Below are 26,048 nucleotides of genomic sequence, written 5' to 3' on the forward strand. Positions count from 1 at the left end.
TGAGATTTATAGAAAAATTCATTCTAATATATTTACTTATCCAGGGGTAAAACCTGCTGATTTTAATCTTACTGAAACAAAATATTTTCTGCCAATTCACTTGAGTCTTTTAGTTACATATTATAGATGACTTACGACAAAATGCCAATAAATATATTAGTAGTACCTATCTGTCCTAACTTATAATAAACAGGAATGCACACAGACATTACATAATACTCAAGGTATTACTATTAAAAGAATAAGTCATTTTAACAGGTTCAGAGCTGTGTCAATTAAAAAGACAAGAGTTAACAAGCAGTCCTAACCAAGAATCACAAAATCTAACTTTCTTGACAGTTTTGGTTTCCAGGAAGCTACTTCCTTCCTTCCCCTCCACTGAATAATCAGCCATAAAGAAGCAAAATAAATAAATCCACATTTTTTTATTTAACTGGGAAGTATTAATATCCCGTTTTCTATTTTGCACTTTAGAATTGCTATTTTTAAAACAGTAAAACTCAGTTGCAATTTTTCTAAGTCATTTCATTTCCCAACAGATGTATAATTTGTAGAAATGCAAATTTTCCAGTTTTAGTATGTCTCACAAACGGATCTGTCTTTGACACCTGATTTGTCTTCTTTCTTCATTCCTTCCTTTGCCTTCCCTTTCAACTTTTCACTTATTCCTATTTCTTATTCCTTCTTATTCTCCTTCTATCCTATTTCCCTTCAGCAAATATCTTTCTTTACTTTCCCTTTCTATAAAGCAAAAGCAAGCATGGGTTTTTCTACAAAGAAGCAGGTAATAAAGCATAGTGTAGAATATAGAAGTAAAAATTGAAATTAAAGAAAGTACTTTCAAAAATCAATATACTCATAGGTTTTCCAATTCTTTCAAGTACTGACAATGCTTGAATATCATAATGCTAATAAACAAGAGTTCATCTTATAAACAGCGCTTTTTAGCAGAAACTAAACATGTCAATATATTAATGAAATAAATGATTGTATATCTCTAATGGTAAGTGAAACAGTTTTAGTTATCTATTTTCAAACTGTCAGCAATAATGATCTGTTATACATTTGTTCAAATGGTAACTTAATTAGGCCTCCCAGAATGACTGAAGAATATAGTATCGTATCTTTATATCAATGCCAGTTTAATTATATTTTTAAAAAACTTAATAAGAGCCTCTATTTTTTAAAAATCCCCAAATATTTAAAGAGATCATTCTTGATGTCAGTGATTAACAAGAAAATAACCATTTAAATATTCTAATGAGCAACTTCAAAATACTTTTAAAACCCTGAGCTTTCAGAATGCCACAATTTGCCTATATTGATTGGTTCCACACACTTCCTAATGATTATGTCATAGCTTCTAGAGTATACACATGAAGAAGTATATATCACACACAAATAAAAATAAATTATTTTAAATTACTTTATATATTACTTTTAAAATATTTAGTTTATTTTTACTGGGAATATATACATATTTAATATGTATTAAATATATATTATACTTTTTAAAAATATTGTGTAACAGAGTGTTTATACATTTAAATTATATTTTCCATTGTTTTCTTTAAAATAATTTGAAAAATGTCACAGGCACAAGATAAACCAGGTGGTCAGAGACACATAGCTAACACTGAGTAATTTAAAAATTATTAACCTACCTTGCCAATAAAAGCTACCAGGACCTCCAAGAAGTACTCTGTCAGCCTAGAAGGAACCAAACAACAAAAAACTATATACTTAAAAACAACTAGCTTTAAGAACAGAAATCAAGGTAATAAACATAAAGGAGATATATATATATATAGTATATATTTACGTATCTATATACAAGATATATACATACACACATACATTAAAGCAAACAAAATCACAAATTCATCTAACTCAGTTTCAGTGGTCTCCACTGTACCTTTTCTAAAATAAAATTTTTAAAAAATTACAATACGTTCATTTAATATATGAGAATACAAAAACATATATTTTTTTCCTGTGGATCTTGGCTGTTTCATATATCCAGAACAAAGTACTAGTGCAAAGTATTACCAAGTTACAATTAAAAACAAGTCACTTCTTAATTTTGTATATTAGATTTGTAACTATATAATGCATAATTTCTTTCTAATAATCATGGAAGAATTTTCTACTAAAGGAAAACTGTTTTAATGCCTTGCAGATCTAAACAGGAATGAAGCTGGAGAGTAAAACTGTCAGGGTGGATTATATATCCAAATTATGCTTGACTAGCATTTCTTATATCCATAACAAACTGAAACTGTCTAATTCAAGGACAGTTTTTGTGTTTCAGGACAATATTTTGGAAATTCCTTCTTGCTGGAGGTAAGAAAAAATTTTTCCCCTCTAAATGTACATACAGCCATTTCAAGATTTCAAAAATCTCGCCTTGGCTATATAAAAAAAAATACTTCTAAGTTGTCTACCTTAAAATAACATTATTTTCCCAGAAATGGGTTTAAGAAAGTCAACAGTTTAACAAGACTTTCACAATATGAGATTACTTGTGGGGTGACAGCTGTATGGGCTTAAGTATAGAAAACATGTACAGATACTTTTCTTTAAAAAAAAACACCAATTTGGAAATTTGTCATGCAAGTTTAAGCCTAATTTTATTAATATACTTTATCTCTGGCTTCCTTAAATTTTGAATTATGACTAATGTACTATGAAGTTGAGTGTATTAAAACTCAATTACCTAGTAAAAACAGAGTTAACTATAATTATCAGTACCTAGTCTAGTAAAAATAAAGGTAAAACACAAATTTTTAAAAAGTAAGAAAATGCTTTATTAATTTTACCACATCACATGATTTTAGTTTCAGTTGTTTTTATAAATTTAAGGCATTTCTCTTTGGTCACATTTCTAAGAAAGCCATAGTAAGCTTTCTAAGGAAACTCTACTTTTAATCAAACAATATATTTTTGAGACTTCTGTAGAAGGAATTAATATTCTCAATTTGATATTCAAAATGTTCATATGTCCCACAAATGAATAAATAAATACACAAAGTATATAAAGGAAAGTACTTAACAAAATTTACCTTTGAAAATATAAATGGAATTCTTATTTTAGAAAAATAGGTAAAAACTATAAACCCTGAATAGCACATTAGTTTAGATAAAAATACATAGAGGCCTGCATTTGCGATTTCTTACAATTATTAAGTAGCTTCAGCTTCACTTGGTGCCCACAGGCACATAAGAGGCAAACATACATGCTTCTCAGCTTTTATATAACTAAACTCTAATTCTGTAATAAAAGTTCCCATTGATAGCTTTTATAAAATAAATAATTTCAGTTGAAAATAGAAAACTAATATTCTATAAATTCATGTAACTGAAAATTTAATATTAAGACATAATATAATAGTTACCTATCATTTACTGAGGAGATTCTCTACTTTCCTCCACTCCCAATGTGATGTTTCCCTATTTCAAATAAGCAATGTTTACTAGGGAGGGAATAATATAAGACAAAGAATGTCAAATTGAATGGGTCATTTTATTAGTTGTTTTCATTAAATAATAGTTATAATGAAGCTGAAATATTGACCAGTTTATTTTCAATCATAGTTTAGTCAGTAAGATAGATCTGAATCTCATTCAGTCTTAAATGAGAACTTACTTTAGTAAAATCAATGCTGAATCCTCCTTGACAAAATCCCTGTCCATCAGCATCAATATTTTCTAAAATAAAAAGATTGGAAATATACACAAACCCAAAAACAAACAAATAACACAAAACACAACATGAGAAAATCTGATATCACTATAACCTTAAAATAATGTAGTAGTTTCTCGGAGTGGTCAATTATTATCACATTCTAAAAAAGTTAGTATGCATGTTCATCAGCATCATTTCCTCAGATATGGAAACAGAGATATTAAAGTACCTGGGCCAGACACCAGGGAACAAAAAAACCAACTAAAATGGTAGATTTCAAATCTTTTTTTTTTTTTTAGCCACAACCCACGAGACTATAATTTACATTACAACCCAACACACATTGTATGTGTAAAATATACATATCACTGAAACAAAATTTCACCAAACAATATTACTATTATTATATATAATATATTCTAATCTTTTCAATTTTATTTCATTCTATTTTTTAAAAAATTACTAGTTATGACCCACTATACTGATTTCATAAAACACTAATGAGCTGTGATCTGTAAGTTAAAAACTCCAATCGAAATTCCTCTTTCTCTCTATTACCCTACTATTGGTGGGATTTCTCTAAGTTATCATGAATAATAGCAAAGAGATATATACATTCCTAACACATACATTTCCTATACCTATATTTTATAGCCAACAACAAAAATAAAAAACTATAAATAATATAGTTCATAATTTTTAGGAAATGGTAAGACCAGAACTTAATGTTCTGTGAAGAGCAAAATATGATCCTATCTTCACAAAACATTTAGTACTGGGGTCTAATTAAAGCGAACATCTTCAAACATGACACTTTCAAGTATTTTCCAACCCTAATAGACTCAATAGTTTTGCTCTTTTGAAGTGACCCCCTTTCTGTAGTTCTCACAAAAAGGGACTCATTCTGAACAATTAGCCAATTAATCCAAATTAACTTTAATCATAAGCAATATTGTACCTAGAACAGAGGCAAGGATGAACCTCAAGACTCTCCCTTTATTTTGAGGATAACAAGGAACAATGAAAAACACCATTCTTCAGTTATGAAAGAATTCTTGTAAGCAATGCTACGAATATATAAAATCTTATATTATTACTGTATTTGCTACCCAAGTACAGGAACCAAAAATATTTATTTTCAGTCATAAGGAAAAACTTCCAGGAATTTTTGTCAAATCTCATCAAAAATTTTTAGCCCATTTTTAAAACCTGACAACTGCCCCAACATTACATACTTAATATCTAAATTTAATTTTTTTTTTAAGAAAATAGCCTCAAGAGTATAATGCTACACCAATGCAAATTTTTCTAACCAAGAGGGAGTGGGAAAATGTGGGGTGGGGTTTCCAGCATCTAGTGAATCATATCAAAGAATTCTGCTCTAACCTCAAGGCAGCCATTTATTTCCCTTATTCAAGTTGCATCTGGGGAAGTATTTCGGGCTATTTATAAAGACATCCTCTTTTGATTAGCATACTGTATAATTCTCTGCTTTATTTGGATTCCTAGAACATCCAGCTAAAAAACATGACTATCCCTTAAAATGTTCTTAACAGGTACATGTTAAACTGAATGTTTCTGCCATTTTGAAGACTTTCGTGTTGAATATAACCTATTCCAGTGAAGGCTATGACATTTATTTTTACAGATGATCAATACTTCTCCCATTTGTTAACTCTGGCAATGATAATATAAATAGTAATATTATTGATTCTGACAGCAAGATCAGTTAGTGTTTATTAAGCCCTTACTGTGAGCCAGGTACTATACTAAAGCATTTTATGTGGCATTTTAAAAAATTTATTTAAATAAATAAATATTTATTTAAATGAATAAATATATATAAATAAGTAAATAAAGACAGAGTCTCACTCTGTTACCCAGGCTGGTGTGTAGTGACATAATCATAGTTCACTGCATCTTTGAACTCCTGGGCTCCAGCAATGGTCCTGCCTCAGCTTGCCCAGTAGCCAGCACTACAGGTGCACACCACCACACCCAGGTATTTTTTTATTTTATGTGGCATTACTTTGTATTTTATTTACTTATTTATTTTTAAAGACAGAGTCTTGCTATATTGCGTAGGCTGGTCTTGAATTCCTGGCCTCAAGCAATCATCTTGCCTCTGCCTCCTAAAGCACTGGGATTATAGGCGTGAGCCACTAAGCATAGTGGCATTATCTCTTTAAATATTTATAAAAATCCTATGAGAGACATTACTATTATTATTATTCACAATCTATACACACAAGAAAACTGATGCTTAGGGAAAGTAACTAACTTGACCATGGTCAACCAGCTAGAAAGAGAGTACAGACCTGAACCCATGCCTGTCTATACCATTTCACTACATTATCTCAAATATCTCAATGTATTAATATTTATCATTCCCTAAGTAATGAAAAAGGGGAAGGAAAAGCCAACTAAATCATAACTAAGAAAATCTATGTCCAAATAATATTATTAGAAAGTAGACAGAAGGCACAAAAGATTCAGTCTGAGCATGAGGTTAAAAAGGTTTTTATTATACATCATACGATTTGTGGTTCAGGCACTTTTTCAACAGAAGAATATCTGGCCCATTGCATAATACCAAAAATGGTCATAGATGCAGTTATAAAAAGCCAAAAACAAATGTAATCAGTAATAAGGTAAGTTGGTGAGACAGTAAAGTTCCTTGTCTAGGGTATCCACATAGGTCATGCTAAAAACAAAACCAACCAACCAAACACACCAAAAAAAAAAAAAAAGCCCCCCAAAATAACCCACAAAGACAAGCAAAATTATCAAGAAGTTACTAATGTAGCCCCCTACAAAACTAGCATCATCATAAAAAATCAATCATCGGGTTGCATAATTTACTGAAGTATGAAAAAGATACAAAAATAATAAATTTGTATCTCTGAAGTTTTTTACGTGAATTAGTGTTTTACCAATAATGAAACAAAGGCCCAGAGTGGTTAACTGAATTACTCACAGCTGTAAGTGGACTGTCAGCACAGTGTTGAGAATATAACCCAGGTTCTCAGACTCCCACTCCTGAGTTTTCTCTAGACAGGTTGTCCCTCATAATTAAAGGCTATAGAAACCTTAAGATTTCAAACGCTGAATAAAAACACATATATCATAATCAAGGGTTACTGAAAGTCAAGCCTGTTAGGAAGAAAGGCATTCACTTTGTCTTTTTGTTTTTTAAAGTTGTACTCTGAGGCCTTCCTAAGATTTGAGGTTTTATTTATTATTTAGATCAGGGTTCAGCAAACTTTTCCAGTAGAGGGCCATATAGTAAATATTTTAGGCTTAGAGGCCAAATAGTGTGGCAAGTACTCAACTCTCACAACTCAACTTTCCCATTAAAGAAGCGAACAAATGGGTATGGCTGTGCTCCAATAAAATTTTATTTACAAAAACAAGTCCACAGGCCACAGTTTGATGACCTGATTTGGATATGGTTTAAAATGACCTCATAATTTCTGTGCCTAAACCAAATAAATAAGAGCATAATGTGACAGATACACAAAAGAACATCATTAGAATGTATGTTTTTAGGAGGTTTCCATGTGCTCTTACACATCAAGAGTTATCCAAACCTATAATCATGAAAGCAGATGTATTCTTTGTAGAAGAGCTGTGCTTAATGTAGAAGTAATTGAGATGGGAGCATTTTCTATTGTTAGTAATGCAGGGAAAAGGTTCCTTTGGAATAGATAGGCCTGGGTTCAAATCCTCCTCTGACCACTTGATACCATAAGATGTTAAAAAAAAAATTGCTTCAATTGTCTGAATCAAAGTTCCCACATCTATCAAATGAGAACAAGAGTAATTTTTTGTGTGTATACATCATATGACTTGCAAGTTATAAACCTGGCATACAAAGATTAGCTCATTCTTCATAGATATAAAATTATCTTCTCACAATAGGAACAATTTTGCAATATAGAAATTAAAAATACAAATTCAGTCCTCAGGTTTTCTACACACCACCGAAGATGACAGGACCATGACCCAAACGGCAACATAACGGTAGCAATACAGACGGCATCAAAGCACCAACTTCCCCCATCCTGTGCAGAGTATGCTTTCCGACCTAATTTTTACTCTATCCTGATAAACAATATGGACCTGAGTAGGTATCATTCTTTCAATGTTTACTTCCCACTAACAACAGATAGGATGAAGGTGGTGGGCTAAAAAATTAAAGGTTTCATGAAATAATGTGCGGTCTCCCAGAGGTTCAACTTCTCAGAATTTTGAGACCAGGGTAGTTCCCGTTGTCACGTGTTGCCTAACATGGAAAATGAGAATATAGTAGCTAAGAGTCTTGTATCGCGTACTTTTGTTACTAATTCTCTCTACTAAACTATTTGGTGATTAGTGGAACATAAAAGTAATGGCTTAAAAAGCCCTCCAGGTATAAACACTACACTGCATTTCAATAATGTATCTGGTATAAGGAAGATCTGGAGTTGTGGTCAATTCAACAGAGGGTAGGGGTGCCAAAGGATTGGAATCTCCAAGGGGAAAAGAATGTACAGAGTTTGGAAAAAAGTGCCTGACATCCTCGTTAGCCACAATATTAATTTCTTTTAAAATTTCAAATAGTATTAGGGCATGACACCTTCTGGATCACCAACAGAGAAGTGGGCTTGGTAGCAGATTAACAAAGAAATTCTCATTAATAGCAGGGAAATTTAGACTCAAGACTCCTGAATTCAACGTTCACCTTCCTATAAAAACTCCAGCTCTTTAAGACATAACAGACATAACTTTTTTTTTATTTTTAGTATCATCATTATCATAAAGCAGTGGTTCTTAAACTTTGGTATGCATTAGAATTATCTTGTAGAGCTTGCTAAAAATGCAGGTACCCAGGCCTGACCTAGACCTACTGAATCAGAACCTTTAGTTGTGAGGGCCCACATCTTGTCTGTTAGAAAAGCTCAACTAAGCAAGCATCTTTTGACTAATAGTGATTAAAAATACTGGTTTCCAAAATCAGATATTAATTATTACTAATCAAGGAAGATAAAAATGAACTCTTAGGGAGGAAAGGTAAGTCTGTTTACTTCACATTTGTAAATTCTTTACATTAGTAGGATTGTTTTCATTTTGCTCTTATCAACATGACAATATGTCTACATATTCTCTCTCTCTCTCTCTCTGTCTCTCTCTCTCTTTCTCTGTCTCTCTCTCTCTCTCACACACACACACACACACACACACACACATTTTTAATAAACTAGGCTTCCCATCCCTCTTCTTAAACTCTGGTACAACTTCCTATACATACTTGATCTGCATGGAGCATACTCAACAGTCTTTGCTCCATCTTGAAGAAAGCATGTTCCAACAGGCTCTCTCTCCTGTTTCATCTCAGTCCTCCAGTGGTACAGGGGGGCACAGGCCTAAAATCAAAGGGTTAGTCCATGACATAAAAATTATCTGAAAAATCAGTGTTTCAAACAATCTATACTACTTCAGAATCTAACATCCTTTTCTAAGCATTAATAAAAATTAATCAAATCTACTCTATACCTTAAATTCCTTATCACAGTAGTGGATAAGGATTTTAAAAGAAGTATTTTTCTCACATTGTTCTGAAGGCCATGTTTGTAGCTCATTTTTTTTCCAAAATATTTAGCAAAATTATTACTTCTGGTAGCATATTTCCTCATGTCATATGATAAGCTGAATGTCACAGACCAGTCAACTTTTGAACTAAATAACATTCACTCAGGTAGAATATACCCCTATATTATACAGCAAATAATTAAGAAGCAAGTAAAAAAATTTCTAGTGCTTATCTTATTTACCTTCCAAATAAACTGTGACCTTTTTGTTTTCAGAGTTCTAGATTTTAATACCATGTAGAAGGAGTAGAATAATGGGTGTTTAAATAGCATAGTAATCTACCAAACGTGTAACAATTTAATTTACTAGAAAAAAAGTTCAAAAGATTTTCGATGATACTTTTTGAAACACTACAGACATCAACACTGAGTTATTTTATATCGACCCTAAAAAAGGTGAAAGTAGGTAATCTTGCTACTTTACACTGTTCTTGATGCTCAGGAGGGGATGATTTGCTCCTCCTGCTTACTTCTGCTTCTTTGTACCTTTTTCTGCCTAGAAAACAGCCACTCTCAACCCCATCCTTCACCTTCAATTGCTATAATACAATGTAACACATCCTTTAAAGTCCCGCAGATATTTCACCTCCTAAACAAAGCCTGCCTTAGTTTTCAGAACCAGATAAAAAATAAAGGCAATAATAAATCCTATGTAAGTAATTAAAATAGGGAAGGGCTCTCTGAGGAAATGAAAGTAAAGCTGAAATCTAAATGACGATGGGCTAGCAGAGTGAAAACCAACAAGACAACTAATACAAGCAGAGGGAACACAAACACTAAGGTACTAACTGAAATGATTTGGTATGTGGAATAAAAAGACTGGTGTGGTTGAAGCATGTAAGATGGAGTGAGATGGTACCAAAGAGACACAGCCAGTGACCTGATTATGGACATGCTTATAAGCTTCTGCTATTTATTCAAAGAGTGACGGAGGGCCACTTGACTGTTTTAATCAAGAAGATAAAACATTCTGGGGTTCATTCTGGTCCCTCTATGGAGAACAGATTGTAGTTGGGCCAAGAGAGAAAGCAGAGAGATGACAAGAGTCATTGCATTGGCCCCTGTGAGTAATGACAGTGGCTTGATGCAGGGTTGAAATAGCGGAGATGGAGTCTATAGATAGATTTGGGATGCATTTTGGAGGCAGAATTGACAGGGCTCACTCTGGTACACATTATGAAGAGCGATGCCTCCTAATAAGTTAAGGAAGATTTGAGTTATTTTTTTGTTTTGGTTCTTTGACAGAGGGTAACAAGAGTCCTCTTTTGGCCATGTTCTCTTTGAGTAATCTACTAGATATCCAAATGGAAATATCAAATAGGTAGTTTGGAAATATGCATTTAAGGATCCAGGGAGAATTATGATCTAGTGATATAGATCTGGAGGTTATGACATACAGATTGTACTTACAGCCATGGGGCAGGATAGGAGCCCCTAGGTAGAAGATGTAGCTAGAGAAAACAAAGGGGCCCAGAATAGAGCTCAAGGACATCCTAATATTAATACTTAGCAATTGAGCAGAAGAGGAGCCATTAAAGAAGACTGCAAAGGAGCAGCCAGCAAGATAAAAGAAAAACCAGGGAAGTATAGTATCACAGAAACCAAGGGAACAAAAGTACTTTTTTAAAAGAGGGGGCTGAATGACCATTTCGAATGATGCTAAGAGGGCACGAAAAATACAAATAAGTACCAGTGGAAAAAATAAAACATCATGGATTTATGGAGATAGATAGATATAAATACTTGTGGATTTTAACAGCCTGAAAGTCCATGGTGACCTTGGCCTTGCCTGATTGGAGCTGCTGGAAAGAGAATGTGAAGTGAAATGGAGATGGTTACTACAGAAAACATTTTCGAAAAGTGTTTGAGGGGAGGAGCAGAGGACTAGAGCAGTGGAAGAGGGGAAGATGAGGTACAGAGACAGTTGTTAGTTGCATTTTTAAAGAGGAAAGGTACTAAAGCCCAGTTTGAGAAGGACGAGAGAGAGGCCTCCTTAGATGGGGTGGCCCTTGATCAGAGCTATCTTACTTTGTTACGCCCTGTACCCTTGAGCGTACTGAATTCTACTATCAGCTTGAAAACATAAAACTTTCTGTGTTTCCACATAAATTGACTAAACCCACCTGTCAGTAAACACCCAAAAGACTTACCAAAATTTTATCCTGTTTTGACCTCACAGATGCTCCAAACCACTGGTGAGACTTAAACTCCAATGGATCATCCTTGGCATAATCTCTATTGCCTAAAAAATAATATTGTAAGGGGTAAGAAACAAAACATATTGTTCTTAATATAAGAAAGCTTATTTCTACCCAAAAATAGTATATCTTTGATTAACCAAATACCAAATTGGTTAATCAAATACTATATTGTTATATTCTGTTTATCTCATATATATTAGAGACTTTCAACTAATCAGAAAAATAGAACATACAATGACTTAGAAGTATATCAGGGTTGTTATTAACCCCATTATCATAATACACATGTGAAAAGCAATTGTAAATGAAATTTTCCAGTAGCTAAATTGTTGATAATTAATTATACAACCAATATTTATGATTGCCTAACCATATTCCCAGAAGTTCTTTCTGTGGCATAAAGATTTTTATGAAAATTAAAGGCTATGAAACACTTTTGTATAACACTGGTAGTAAAAGACAAAAATAAGATGTATGCCAATGATGAGTGAGGAATGGAGCCATGATTTGGCAAGTAGAAAAAAGAGTTAGATTTGGCACACTACATTCAAACGCTTATTTTTATTAGCCCCACTATTGAGAAAATTATGCCCATAGTCTAAAACCTCCAGTGTCAAAACAAACCGGTGCCGTGGAACAGACCCAAATCACTACATTCTTGCCAACACAGGTATTCCTGACTATAAGACACCTGGGATAGATTCCTCAAAAATGTCAAAATCATGATAGACAGAAATAGAAAGTTGTTCTTGATTTAAAGAGACCAATGAGGCAGAGCAACCGAACGTAAGATGGAATCTTTGATTGAATCTTTTGTCCAAACATTTTTTTTTTTTGTTACAAAGGACTTTACTAGGATAATTGTAGAAACTTGAATATGACTGTACATTAGATAAGAGTATCATAATAATGATGCATTTCTAATGCATGATGATCATACTATGGTTTATGTAAGGGAACGTCCTAATTTTTAGGTGATATATGCTGAAGTATTTAAGACTAAATTGTCACAATGTCTGCAGCAATAAGTGAAGCTAAGTGAATGGTGTATTGTTCACTTTATTACTGTTTCAAATTTTCTATAGGTCTGTAAATTTTCAAAATAATTTAAAAAAAATAGCAAGCAACAAGTACACACTGTATGTACTACGAGACTAGTAACAGGATACCTTCTGTTTCTTTTTTATTTCAACCCTTTATTGTATTTACTCTAATTATAAAAGTCTTACTCATTATATAAAACATAAAATAAAGCTATATGAATCTAAACACCACAACCCTACCATAAAGAAATGACCTCTGCTAACATTTTGTTATCTATCCAAAAGACTTGCTTCATGAATATATTCATATCCTTTTTTATATCCAAAATAGATGTTTTAAGTCACCATTTAAGATAACATTAAAATTATTGTTATATATAACTATATGTACCTTTTCCCTCTAACGATAAGTCAGTAAATATAGACCTACAATTATCATTTTCATTATTGTATTGTACCCCATTATAGAGCCATACAATAGTTTATTTCATCAATTCCCTACATGTCCTTCAGTTTCAAATTTAGGAATATTTCTAGTTTAACTTAAGAGACCTACATATTCCATCAAAGCCACATCTACTTTCTTCTCCAATATACACAAGAATCTCAGCAAAGCATATCACTGGGGTCTGACACAGAGGTTCCCTGTTAAATTAAGGCGATAAACCCTCCAGAATATGATATATAATATAATACTTTATTCTGATGGATACAATCTGCTATTAAGGCTCTAAGAGATACTTATTTTTATCAGTAAAGTTTCCTGATCGTTAGTTTCCAGTCTCTTAAACAAGTCATGCTCATTCGCATCCATATGCCTTTGTACCCAAGGCCTTCTTGCCTGGAAAACTTTATTCCTTCCATTTTGGATTCAAACCCCATCTGAAAATTCAGTTGTAATTGTCCATTCATGACCCTAACTCATAATGAAATGGTAGACTGCCTTTTAAAAAAATATATAACATAAGAGACAGTCATAGGAATAAGCAATTACTGTGGAGGATTGGTAGAGGAATGTGTAAAGAGTTATGAGAAAAACATTTCTCCAAAGGAGATATAATGGCCAATAAGCACAAGAAAAGATGCTCAACATCATTAGTCATCAGGTAAATTCAAATCAAAGATACGATAAAATATGACTTCAGGCCATGTGCAGTGGCTCACTCCTGCAATCCCTGCACTTTGGGAGGCCGAAGTGGGAGGACTGATTGAGGCCAGGAGTTCAAGATCAGCCTGGGCAATATAGCGAGACCTCATCTCTACAAAAATGTTTTAAAAATTAGCAGGGCATGGTAGCATACATCTGTAGTACCAGTTACTCAGGAGGCTGAGGAAAGAGGGTTGCTTGAGCCCGGGAGTTTGAGGCTGCAGTACTTCAGCCTGGGTAACACAGTGAGGCCCTATGTCTTAAAAAAAAGAAAAAAAAATTATATATAAATACATATATATTTATTCATGACTTCACACTCACTAGGATAGCTATTATAAAAAAGACAAAAAACTAGCATCTATAAGGATATAGAGAAACTGAAACTCTCATATATTGCTAATGGAAATATAAAATGGTACAGCCACTTTAGAAAATAGTTCAGTAGTTTTTAAAAAAATTGAAACATAGATTACCATATGACTCAGCAGTTCCACTCCTAGGTATCTATCCAAGAGAAATGAAAACATTTGCCCACACAAAGACTTGTACATAAATGTTCATAATAGCAGTATTCATAATAGTCAATAAGTAGAAACAACCCAAATGTGCACCTACTGGTGAATATATAGACAAAATGTTTATCCATTCAATGGAATACTATTTAGCAATAAAAAGGAGTGTAGCACTGATGAATGCTACAACACAGATGGCCATCTGCTTCATAATTCTATTTATATAAAATATCCAAAAAAAGGAAATATAAAGACACAGAACGTAGATTAAGGGTGGCTTAGAAAGGCACAAATGGCTGATGATGGCTGTGAGGTTTCTTTTTAGAGCGATGGAAATGTTCTGGAATTAGAGTGCAGTAATTCTATAAATTACTGTTAAGCTCTATAAATACAGTAAAATTTATTGAATTGTACACATAAAACAGGTGAAATGTTATGGTAAATTATACCTCTATAAAGCTGTTTTAAAAATGACAAACTTGTCTGGTGGAAAGGCAGCTGCAACAATGAACAGAAATTTATGTATATTATAAAGCTATTTTTCAAAATTAATTAAAAATAAATGATCTGTTAGAAGAGTAACAGACCAGGAACTAAAATATTACAGTTAATGCAAAACAAAAAAAAACCAGAATGACCTATTAAGCATATGAAAAATGACTCAACTTCAGCAAAAATGACAGAAATACAGATTAAAACAAGATGTATGTTTCTCCCATCAGACTAAGAAAGATAGTATCAAATTTGGTTCAAAGATTGCTTGTATCAGTAGTTTCCTATATGGCAAATATTTATCAAAAATCCAGAAAATACACATTCCTTTGACTTCTAAATTTTATTTTTAGAAATTAACCCCCTCAAAATTTTAAAATATGAACTAGAACTAATAAGCATGTTCAAAATTCCATTACAACAGTAAAATAACAAAATGCCCAATACAATAGGAGATAGGATTGAGGTAAATTATGATTTTATGTATTTACACACATATATACACATGCACATACACGGTATATACACAGGCCACAAGGTACATATACAAATACACACAGGTACAAATATATATCCTATGGTTTCCTGGGTGGTGGGATTTGGGTGATTCTTATTTTCTTTTTGCCCTTCTGTTTTCTCACATTTTCATCAATGGACATGCATGCATTATTTACATAATGTTTTAGAAGGCTTAAAAAAAAGTAGTGTGAATAAATATCCATTCATCTTCATATATGAAAGCTTAGTTAGGAGCTCCCACATCCCTTTTAATTAACTTAATGTTTACATTTTCATCTCATACACGTAACAGAATTTTAGCTCATAAAATTCAAGAACAATTCAATTAAGTAAGCTCTTCCTAGCATTTGTTAAGCATTAACTTTCCTGAGAACCTCCATTCCATATCCTAGAATCAAACTATTACTGTAGAATAAATTTAAAAAAAAAACTCATTTAAAAAATCAAAATCCTAGATATTACTGAAGACCAAAATGAAAGTTAATGATTTCTTTGATTTAGTAAGACAATGCAGTCTCTTAATTTATTTAAGAAACTGATAGACAATACAGCAGTGGTAAGATATTAGTACTAGTACATCAATGAAGGGACAATTTTCTTTGTAAACTTCCAAAGTGTCTTTATATGTCTCTAAAAGCTAATCTGTATTGACTTAAAATGGCAAGAGACAAAGATCCCAAAAGCCAAAGTGTTTGGAGTCACAGGCTACTGAAAAATTAATCATTTATATATAGAATAAGTTCTGACTCATAATCCACAAATATGAGAAAGTACTATTAATTTACATAGAACTATCCAGAAACATCTTTTACATAAAACAAAATACCACTGTTTTCTAAAAATAAAGAAGAAGAGTCAGCAAAGTAGATCCAGAAGAAAACAGGATGAAGCTCATTTCACTGGGATTGGTATTTATTTATTTATTATGACTACCACAGTGAACAGAGAATCAAAACCTCCCTCTCCTTCTATGAGCAATTCCGATGGTTGTGCTGGAACCCAGCTCAAAGAATACAGGCCTTTTGAAAACACCCACTGTTTTATCAATGCTGGTTTGTTTCCTCCTGGTGATGAGAAGGAAATGATCCTGAAAGCATCTAACATTTTAAAACAAAAACTCTTTACTGGAGATAAAAAACAAAAAAAAAAGCCAATCCAATGTTAAGTCTTAGAACGGGTATGAGTCAGGTCAAAGGGAGCAGGGAAGGGGATACACTTTAAAAGATCATGTGAATTTAGTTTCAGTAAAACACTGAAAACATTAAAATACTGATTAATTTGCATGATTGTTAGTCAGTTAGTAATAAAGGAATTGAACTAAATGATTTCTAAGGTGCATACTAGGTCTCGATTTGTGTAATTCTGTACCAGAGGGTGACAGACTATATCAGGAGAACATTTTCATTAAAAAAAACTCCTTAATATAAATTTATTTTCTACTAACAAGGGAAGGAACTATTTTTGTTTTTAACTTTTTAATTTACAGGACCATTGCAACTGTAGAAATGTCTAAACAACTCTGGAAGACAGAAGGTTCACCAAGAGAAGGGAGTAAAATTTATAGAAGAAGGCTATTCTAGAGTCTGTCTGAGTGTTCTAATTGCAATGAGATGAAAATAATTGTATGGCACAGAGGCCAGAAAGCATCTATATTCTCTATTAAACACAAAGCCTAGTAATATCCAGAAAATACTACACGGGATTTTTCTTGACCAGAGAATTGGCATTACCAGGGTTTGCCTACAGTCTACCACCAAGCCCTTCTGAGAACAAGTGGTTAAGTGTTCCAGCAAGCCGTTTGAGGGGAAAGGAGAGTAATGTGACTTCTAAGGACAGGAGATGGTTGGCAGGAGGTGATATCTACTTACTGTGTTTGGAATATAAAGGTAGGAGGTTCTTTTTTTTTATTCTTAAGAGCATATTTAACAAGCATGCAGGTAAGCCTATGTTTCTATGCAAAGAGACTTTTCTAAGCCAGCTGATACATGTTCTCCTTTCTCTATGCAGACTTGCAGTCTATCTTTTTTAAAAAAGACATATTATTGAGAAAACTGGGCAATGATCAGTCTGTTAGTCACATCTGTTTCCCTGGAAAAGGAAAACATGTTGCAAGGAGGGTTTTTTCCCAACTGTCACAATAACACAGGTTAAAATGCAAACCAGGATATAATCCATTTAAGAATATTCCCAACTATCTTTATTTCTTTCCTGTTCCATAATTATTCACTTTCCCACAGTTTTAGTACAGATGGGATATAAATGATCCTTTCTTCACTTGTATAGCACTTCCTTGTTTACAAAGTACTTTCACAAACATTATGTCATTTGATCTACATGACAACCCTGACAGGTAAGTATTATGCCTATTTGACAATGGGAAAACTGAGGATCACAAACTTTAGTCACTTGCTCAAGGTCACACCTACTAAGTATCAGAGCCAGAATCTGAGCCAGTTTCTAAATCCAGTTTGCATTCCTCAAAACCACAGCTGCCAGTGGAAAAAGAACAAGAGAGGGAATAATGCCTACTTATATAAGCATAGTTCTTGCCTGGAAGTAGCCTGTAGTATGACCAATGTCAATTAACAAAATATATGAAAGGGCACCGTGGTAGATACAATAATGGCCCCTGAGATATCCAAGTCCTAATTCCCAGAATCTTACAAAAAAAGGACTTTGCAGATGTGATCAAATTAAGGACTTTGAAATGGGATATTTATTATTCTGGATTATCTGGGCAGACACACTGTAAACACAAGAGTGGCAGAAGAGTCAATGACAGAGTGATGCAGCATGAGAAAGACTCCAGCAGCCATTTCTGGCTTTGAAGATGGAGGCAGTGGCCACAAGCCAAGGAATGCCAGTGTCCCCCAGAAGCTGGCAAAGGCAAACAGCTTCTCCCCCTAGAGGCTCCAGAAGAAATGCAGCATTATCAACATTTTGATTTCAGCCCAGTGATAACTCTTTTTGGACATCTGATCTCCAGAACTAAAGATAACAAATTTGTGTTGTTTCAAGCCACCAAGTTTATAGTGACTTATGACAGCAGCAACAGGAAATTAATGCCACATGAAGACAAAATTGATATAACAGACTGCCCCTAGCTTGTTACATGAATAGTCTCAATATTGGATTGATCTTTCTACAAAATTAAATTTTCATCACAGAACCCCATCTTTTTAAAAGGTATATCTATAATATTTTGAAGATATCCATATGTTACTATTATTTCCTACAACTTGTATAATTTTACCAAAAAATTACTAGGAAAATTAACAGAGTAGATACTGAAAGTGTTAGTTCCTCTGTAATTTTCATGTTGAATCTACTTAGCATGACAAGAAACCAAGGATCCAGGATCTCCACACTGAGTTCTATCTGGATTCTTCTACTTTTAATATTAATATAACACTCTATATGCCCTAGGCTTTAATGGTGAAGTCATTTGGTTAGGCTGCTAGTTTGGAATATATTTTTAAAACTCACTTAGATCCTTCCTCATTTTACTTCCAGCTTCATTTCTCATCATGCCCTCAACACCCCTACCACACACATATAAACCTTATGTCCACATACAAATATATGTAGCTCACATGCAATTATTTGATTTTCTTTCATTAACATCTCTTACTAAGTATGCACATACTGTTTTCCTCCACCTGGAACCCTCTTCCAAATCCAGTGAATTTCACCTCATTTTTCATTAGCTAGCTCAAATGTCACCAACTAATCTAGGAAGCCTTCTTCAAAGTGTCCGGGCAACGTGAGATACTTTCCAGTTATGCCTCCCTTTATTTTGGTATAAATCTATTTGTGTTTACTGTTAACAGCTTAAGTAAAATAGATTTAGACTGATCTTTCAAACGTATTTTTGAAAGCCTCCCCCATAGCCCCCACACCACCAAAATCATGCTGTGGCGTAGGAAGCAAAGCACATCAAAAGTGTCCATCTTTCTTCTTTAAAAGCTAAGAGACTTAGTGTTATACTATCTTACAATAAAACCAAAATCCAGACTGTCTTCCATAGCCACTGGTGCATGTCTTAATGCATGTGACAAGACACACAGTTAAATGGCCTTCTAATAAATTATACACTATCTAATATCCAGATACCTCTTTGGTAAACACAAAGTAAAATGAGTCCATGAATTATTAACTAGCCTAACAGATAAACAGTGTATTTGCAAAAAATGTTTTCTATTACCTTTCCAACCAAAAAGAAAAAAAGCTATCTTCTTTTTCTTCTTTTGAAGGACCCTAAGTTTTTAGTCCCCTCTACAAGCTGATAATCTTAGTTGTGTGAGACAGGACAAGCTTTCCCTGTCTTTCATAAACATGAGACTTAGACTTAGTCAATCAGACACTACTATAAAAGCTTTGAATCTCTAGCAAATGATGCAAAGAGCCAGAATGGGTAAGAAATTATTCTCACAGTGTTCCACACTCAGGAATGGCAGTTACAGCAGTAATAAAATCTAGCATTAGTGGCTCCTTTGTTAGCTTTTCTTAGTTCCTATCCATTTTTCAGAAAATTGTTAAGTTACTATTATCCTTTTAATAAATTTCTGTTCTGCTAAATTTAGCCAGAGTCTATTTCTATTGCTTTTCATGAAGAACCCAACACTTGCATGCAATACATACATTTGCAACCTACCATATGCCCAGCATTTCTCTATATACTGGCATACAATGGTGAGTGGAAATAAATTTGTTCTCTGTTTTTGGAGAGCTTATAACCTAGTCAGGAAAACAAACATATTATAAGATCATCAGAAAAAACACCAATGTAAATTTCAGTTTAATGAAGAAAAAGAACTGTACTTAGTACACTGAGACTACCACCAATATGTCAGAACCTGAACTAAAAGAAGGGGGAGAGGAAAGGACCATTTTACAATATATTATTTAATGCCAAGCATTTATAGTATCTCCATAAAGCACCTTACTCTAAAAATTTTATTGTGATTCTGGAGCTAGCTGAGGTTTGTTCTTTTTGCAGGAAGGAATAAAATTACCATTCTGTTTTTTCAAAGAGGAGAAACAGACAGTGAAACAACCGAGCCTAGAGTACTTCATATAGTTACAAACTTCAAATGTTGATGCAACAACCATCTGGGACTTCTTAAGGCTCAACTAAACTTTCAGACTCACAAAACTACCAAAGGCATATAGCACCAGTCTATTTAGAAGGATGTAGAACAGGACCACCGCTTGCCAGCAGGACAGGACCAGACATACTCTTCGGTAAAAGCCCCTTACATGAACTTTCCTGTACAGCAGTCTACACAGCTGCCTGGAGCTCTTTTCTTTGCCCCACCAGGTGACAGCCGAGATATGAAGAAACAAGATCTGGTAGGCACAGGAGCTACCCTGGCTGCAAAGCCTTTTGCCCCATAGAAATGGTTTCTCTTGCAACAAGTTCATAGCCAAAGCTTCCAGAGTCCCCATAGAGGACATGCCAATTATAAGAGTTACTGTACACAGGGAATCTCAAAGCCATGACATCTCCATCAGGAACTTAGTCTATTATAGATTCTCTCAGTCCAAATGCAATTTATCATTCAGGGGTTATTTTTAACATAAGCAGTGATACCCTAGTCAGTCACTCAGATATTCGATGAAACAGAATAAGAAACCTAAAGGAAGATCAAATTGGCATGCAGCATAGAAAAGGATTTTGATAACCATTTTCCCACAATTGATTACTGATAATATTCAATTTTAATGTCCCTATACATACTATTCAGTTTAGGCTGCATTATGCTATAGTAGCAAGCATCCTCAACATCTCAAGTAATTAAAAATAACACAGGATTTCTTTTGTATGCACACATGTGGGTAAAAGTCTAGGTTTCATGTCCTCCTCACTCTGGGACTCAGGCTGACATAAGCTCTACCATTCAAACTCTCACTACTCACGATGGCATCTGGTGGGAGATGGAAAGATGCCCTGGCTTTTAAGCCCTCTACCCACAAATTATGCACTTCTGCTCATGTTTTGTTGGTCAGAAAAAGTCACATGGGCATACCAAGGGTCTTCCCAGAAGTTTTAGAAATATGAATACTGATGAAGAGTTCTACCACATCATATAATCAGTGCTAATCTTCCTATGACTATTTTATAAATTATTTCCCAAACATTAAAAACATGAGAATAAAGTCTTTTTAAGCCTTAAAATCTGTTCTGGACACAGAAACACAATAAAGTAAATAAACTAATTTAAACTCCTTATGATTACCCCAGGGATGTATTAGATAATGTAGAAAAGTCGGCGATGTGGTTGGATGTTTGGCCCCTCCAAATCTCATGTTGAGATTTGATCTCCAGTATTGGAGGTGGGGCCTGGTGGGAGGTGTTTGGGTCATGGGGGCGGATCCCTCATGAATGGCTTGGTGCCCTCCCTGCCACAACAAGTGGGTTCTTGCTTTATTATTAGTTCATGAGAAAGCTGGTTGTTTAAAGGGCCTGGCACCACCTCCTCCCTCTCTTGGTCCTGCTCTCGCCACGTGACACATCTGCTCTCCTGTCACCTTCCACACTGATTGGAAGCTCCCTGAAATCCTCACCAGAAGCAGATACTGGCACGATGCTTCTTGTACAGCCTGCAGAACTGTGAGCCAAATAAACCTCTTTTCTTTGTCATATATCCAGCCTCAGCTATTTTCTTTACAGCAATGCAAAATGGACTAATACAGTAGGTAATTTTCCCAAGGTAACACTGGAAAAACTGACAGATCCTGGATCTGAACCCAAGTCTCTCTGACTGCAAGGTCTATTTCCTTTTCATGACACCATGATGTATAACAAATAATGGAGTAAGTGATGAAAGAACAGCCAAAGAGGAAAGTCTACAGGAATATCAAGAAGGTTAGGAGGAAAAAGAGGACAAGGACAGTTTCAGGCAGACAAAGAGCAGCAACTTTTAAATAAAGAGGGAATGGCTTAACGGGGTGAACTGTAAAAGAGCGGTGCAATAAGATGAAGAGTGAAAAGTGTCCTCCGAAGTTGGCACCAGGCTGCTGCTAACGATCTCAGTCAGAACCATGGCTGGGTGGGGCAGGTGCCAGATTGAAGTGGTCAAAGCATGGGAAGTAATGAAGAGAGAAACAGTATTCAAAAATCAGGGATGTAAAAGAATGGAGACAGAAAGGGAAATGACCAAGAGAAGATACATGTTCAAAGATAAGCTGTTTTTGATTAGTTTTTTCAGGTAGAAAAGATTTAAAAATACTTGAAAGTTTCAGGGGAAAGGAAAAAGGAAAAGGGCAAATATTGTAGGGATATAGGCGTAAATGAAGAAATAGGCAGGGTCCCCAAGAAGGCAGAAGGGAGGAACAACAACATAACACACCCATGTTTACTGAGCCGTTTTAACATGCCAATCCCTGTACTACGCACTTTGTATGTCTTTACTTATATATAAATTAATTCCTTTGGTTTAATCCACACCTCTGGAGCAGGTTTGATGAGAACACTGTACCAGGGGAGTTGAGGGTAACCTGACAGCGACCTGTGCAAAATCAACAGCTGGTAAATGACAGACACCGTCCAGAGCCCTGGACAGTTTGCCTCCAGAAACACAAATCACTCAGCCTCTAACTCCCTTGAGATGCCAGAAAATTAGAAGACATTGTGGTGCAGGGATGTTTATGTGTTTGGGCTAGGATGGAGTGAGAGGTGGTTTGAAGAAAGGTGTATGGAAAGTTTAGGAGGATACTGTAAGTTGTGAGTACTTCCTCCATGAAAGTCAATATATTTCAGTCTAATGGTGCTGTTTCTAGATATACATTTTCTTGACTAGATTATTGAACTCCATATTGTCCTCTTAAATTCAAACACCATTTGGATAAAAATTCTAATGTAAAAACATGAAATCTTAATTTGTATATTTTTTTCATGAGAGAAATCCCAGAAGTTATATGGAAAGATTACAGCAATATCATAAGCAGGGACAAAAGAAAACAGATCAAAATTAATACATATATTTACATACACCTATGATAACTAAAGAACTTTATTTCCTCACTATACAAAAAGCTCTTATGATTCACTCATTCATTCATCTATACAATTTATTAGGCACTGACTTGTACCAGGCATTGTTCTAGATGCTGGGGTTTTAGCAGTGAACAAAACAGATAAAAAACTGTCTGCAGGAAACTTATATCCTAATTGAGAGAAAGAGACATTCATTAACAATAAATAAATAACCTATATACCAATGTGAGTACTACAGGGAAAAATAAAGCTGAGAAGAGTTCAATGAAAGTACAGAGTGGGAAGAGGGGAGTTGCAATTTTAAATAAGATGGTCAGGGCATTACTGAGAAGATAATATTTGAACAATTCTCAAAGATGGTGGTGAAGGGGGGACTCAGTGGACATTCAGGGAAAGAATGTTCCAGGCAGAGGAAACAGTCCAGGCAAGCATGAGGTGGAAATGTGCCTACTGTTTCTGAGGCACAACAAAGACACCCAGAGAATAAAAGGGAAGGAGAAGAGTGAGCTTAGGGTTTTAACCCCCTGCTCCTCCCTTCTGTCATTTTGGGCTGGCTCCTGTCACGTGGCTCTCTCTATGGAGCCCTCCGTCTTTGGATTCTGGTAACTACTCCCTTAAGGCCTACAGGCCAAATTTTAACTAGAGCTGCTACCAATGTACTACCAATCCCGATACCCTGCACAATCCTCTGTAAATAGTCAAGCTCCTCAAACTGCCCCAATTTAAGTGTGCCGTCTCATTCCTGGCAATGCCCCGACTAATTCAAAAGTCTAGGGCAATAGTCCAGGTGAGAGACAATAGTGGCTGGGATCTGAATGTAGGCAGTGGAATGACGAGAATCAGTGAGATTTTGACTTGACAGATTTAATGTCAAGTTTGAGTACATATTCTGGCCTAAGCACTGAAAGGATGGAGTGACCTCAACAGGGATTCATTTTTACAAATTAAATCAATAGAAAATATGTGCAAATGTACTGATACTTGCTCACAGGAAAAGGGATATTTATGGCTTACAAACAAATGCAATGAGACTCGGTCTTACTGTTAATTAAAGCAAATTAATAGAACAGATACTTTCTCCTATAAAATTGACAAAGATAAAACATGGTGATAAATGGCACTGGCACGGGTTGCAGAAAACATAACTGGGAGAGTGTAAACCTCTCTGAGGAATAATGTGTAATTTAAATATACATATACTTTGATCAAAAAATCCCCTTTATCCTACAGACACACTCTCAGATTTGTACAAATACTTGTGCATAGGATTTTCACTATATCAGTGTTTATAACAAAATACTGGAAACAATCTATCTGTCAATAGGAAATGCAAGTTAAATAAATTAGGATATACATATATACACATATAGAATAGAATACTATCAGTGATTTACAAAATATGAGGGAAATCCACATATGTCAACATGGAAAGATCTACAAGAGATATCTATTGTTAGATAGGGGTGGGGTGGTATGCCAGGTACCTAACAGTATATTTAGTAAGTTTCTACTTGTGAGTTGATTTTTTTTTTTTTTAGGAGATGGGGTGTCAGTCCATCACCCAGACTAGAGTGCAGTGGCATGATCACAGCTCACTGCAGCCTCGAACTCCTGAGCTCAAGAGATCCTCCTGTCTCAGCCTCCCAAGTAGCTGGGACTACAGGCATATACCACTATGGCTAATTGTGAGTTGCCTCTTTTTTTTTTTGTAAAGGATGCATATATATATATATAGGAATGAGAAAATTCTAGAAGGATAAAAGAAATTAGTAAAAGTGATTGCCCCTGAGCGGACTGATAAGAGCTAGTCCTATTTTCTCATTATACACACTTTTGGAAGGTTTAAAATTTGTTTTAGCATGTGCATGTATTATCTTTCCAGTAAACAAAAAACTACCTAAAGCGAAATTTCAAAAAAAAAAAAAAAACACCAGTAATGAATTAGCTTGCAATACACAAAAACCTATCTGAACAGTTCAACCTAACAAAACTGAACTTAGGTTTCATTTTATTAGTATTCATATTTTGTTAGAAAATAAATGCCCCAAACCTTAATATTCTGAATCACAGGTATTTCTCATTTGTGGTAAAATTGAGCCTATTTACCAACTTTGGAGTTTTCCAAATATTAGCCATGTACGGGGAAAAAAAACAACAACAATGTTTAATGTAGATGGTTTCAATGGAAAAAACCCAAAAACATGTGATCTGGTTCCCATTAACATCTGGCTTAATGACTAACAATCATTTTGGCACTGATGACAATGTCAAATGGAACAGTCCACATCATGATTCCTGTTTCACTGATATAATTCCCAGAATCAATATACTTTAAAACAGGAAATAACAATATGGAAAAAAGGATTAATTTTATTCAAGTTTATTGTAAAGCACTCTGTCAAAGCCAGCAAAATAAGGATCATTAAAAAATTTGTAAGACTATTGTACTAGAATAATGTGACACTATTTCTTTGAGGAATCTCTAAGATTTCACAAATGTATACAAATAAATATATCAATATAAATGTGTACAGGATTATGTATATTTTTTCACTAACAAAAAGGTAAAACTTAAGTTATTTCTCATTTTCCTTATACTATTTTTCTCCTTAGTGCCACAATCCTGACACTGAAATTTGTACCTAAAATAAAATTCTGTTATCAGAATCATAACACATAACTTTCCCCATAAATTTTGAATAAGAGTTTTTTAATCACCTAAATCTACTTGACTACAAAGAAATGGCTGAACTGGTTTTCATAACACAACCCGAGGCTTAAATACATTCGTGATTAGAGAGTTGGTCTTCTACGAGA

At 34.3% G+C, this 26,048-nt stretch overlaps 1 protein-coding gene across 2 annotated transcripts in view; it reads right to left on the reverse strand.

The window, feature by feature from the left end:
• The window catches only part of ITGAV (integrin subunit alpha V), a 78,309-nt gene that overhangs the window by 41,381 nt on the left and 10,880 nt on the right, over positions 1-26,048 (reverse strand). For both annotated transcript variants that reach the window (XM_045559991.1, XM_045559992.1), the window contains exons 3-6: positions 11,466-11,557; positions 8,976-9,090; positions 3,647-3,708; positions 1,665-1,710 (exon numbers count right to left, since the gene is read on the reverse strand). In XM_045559991.1, the coding sequence (XP_045415947.1) occupies positions 1,665-1,710; positions 3,647-3,708; positions 8,976-9,090; positions 11,466-11,557 (315 nt within the window). The remainder of the gene's footprint in view (positions 1-1,664; positions 1,711-3,646; positions 3,709-8,975; positions 9,091-11,465; positions 11,558-26,048) is intronic.

This window comes from Lemur catta, chromosome 8 (genome assembly GCF_020740605.2).
Source record: "Lemur catta isolate mLemCat1 chromosome 8, mLemCat1.pri, whole genome shotgun sequence".
In the NCBI taxonomy this organism is placed as follows: domain Eukaryota; kingdom Metazoa; phylum Chordata; class Mammalia; order Primates; family Lemuridae; genus Lemur; species Lemur catta.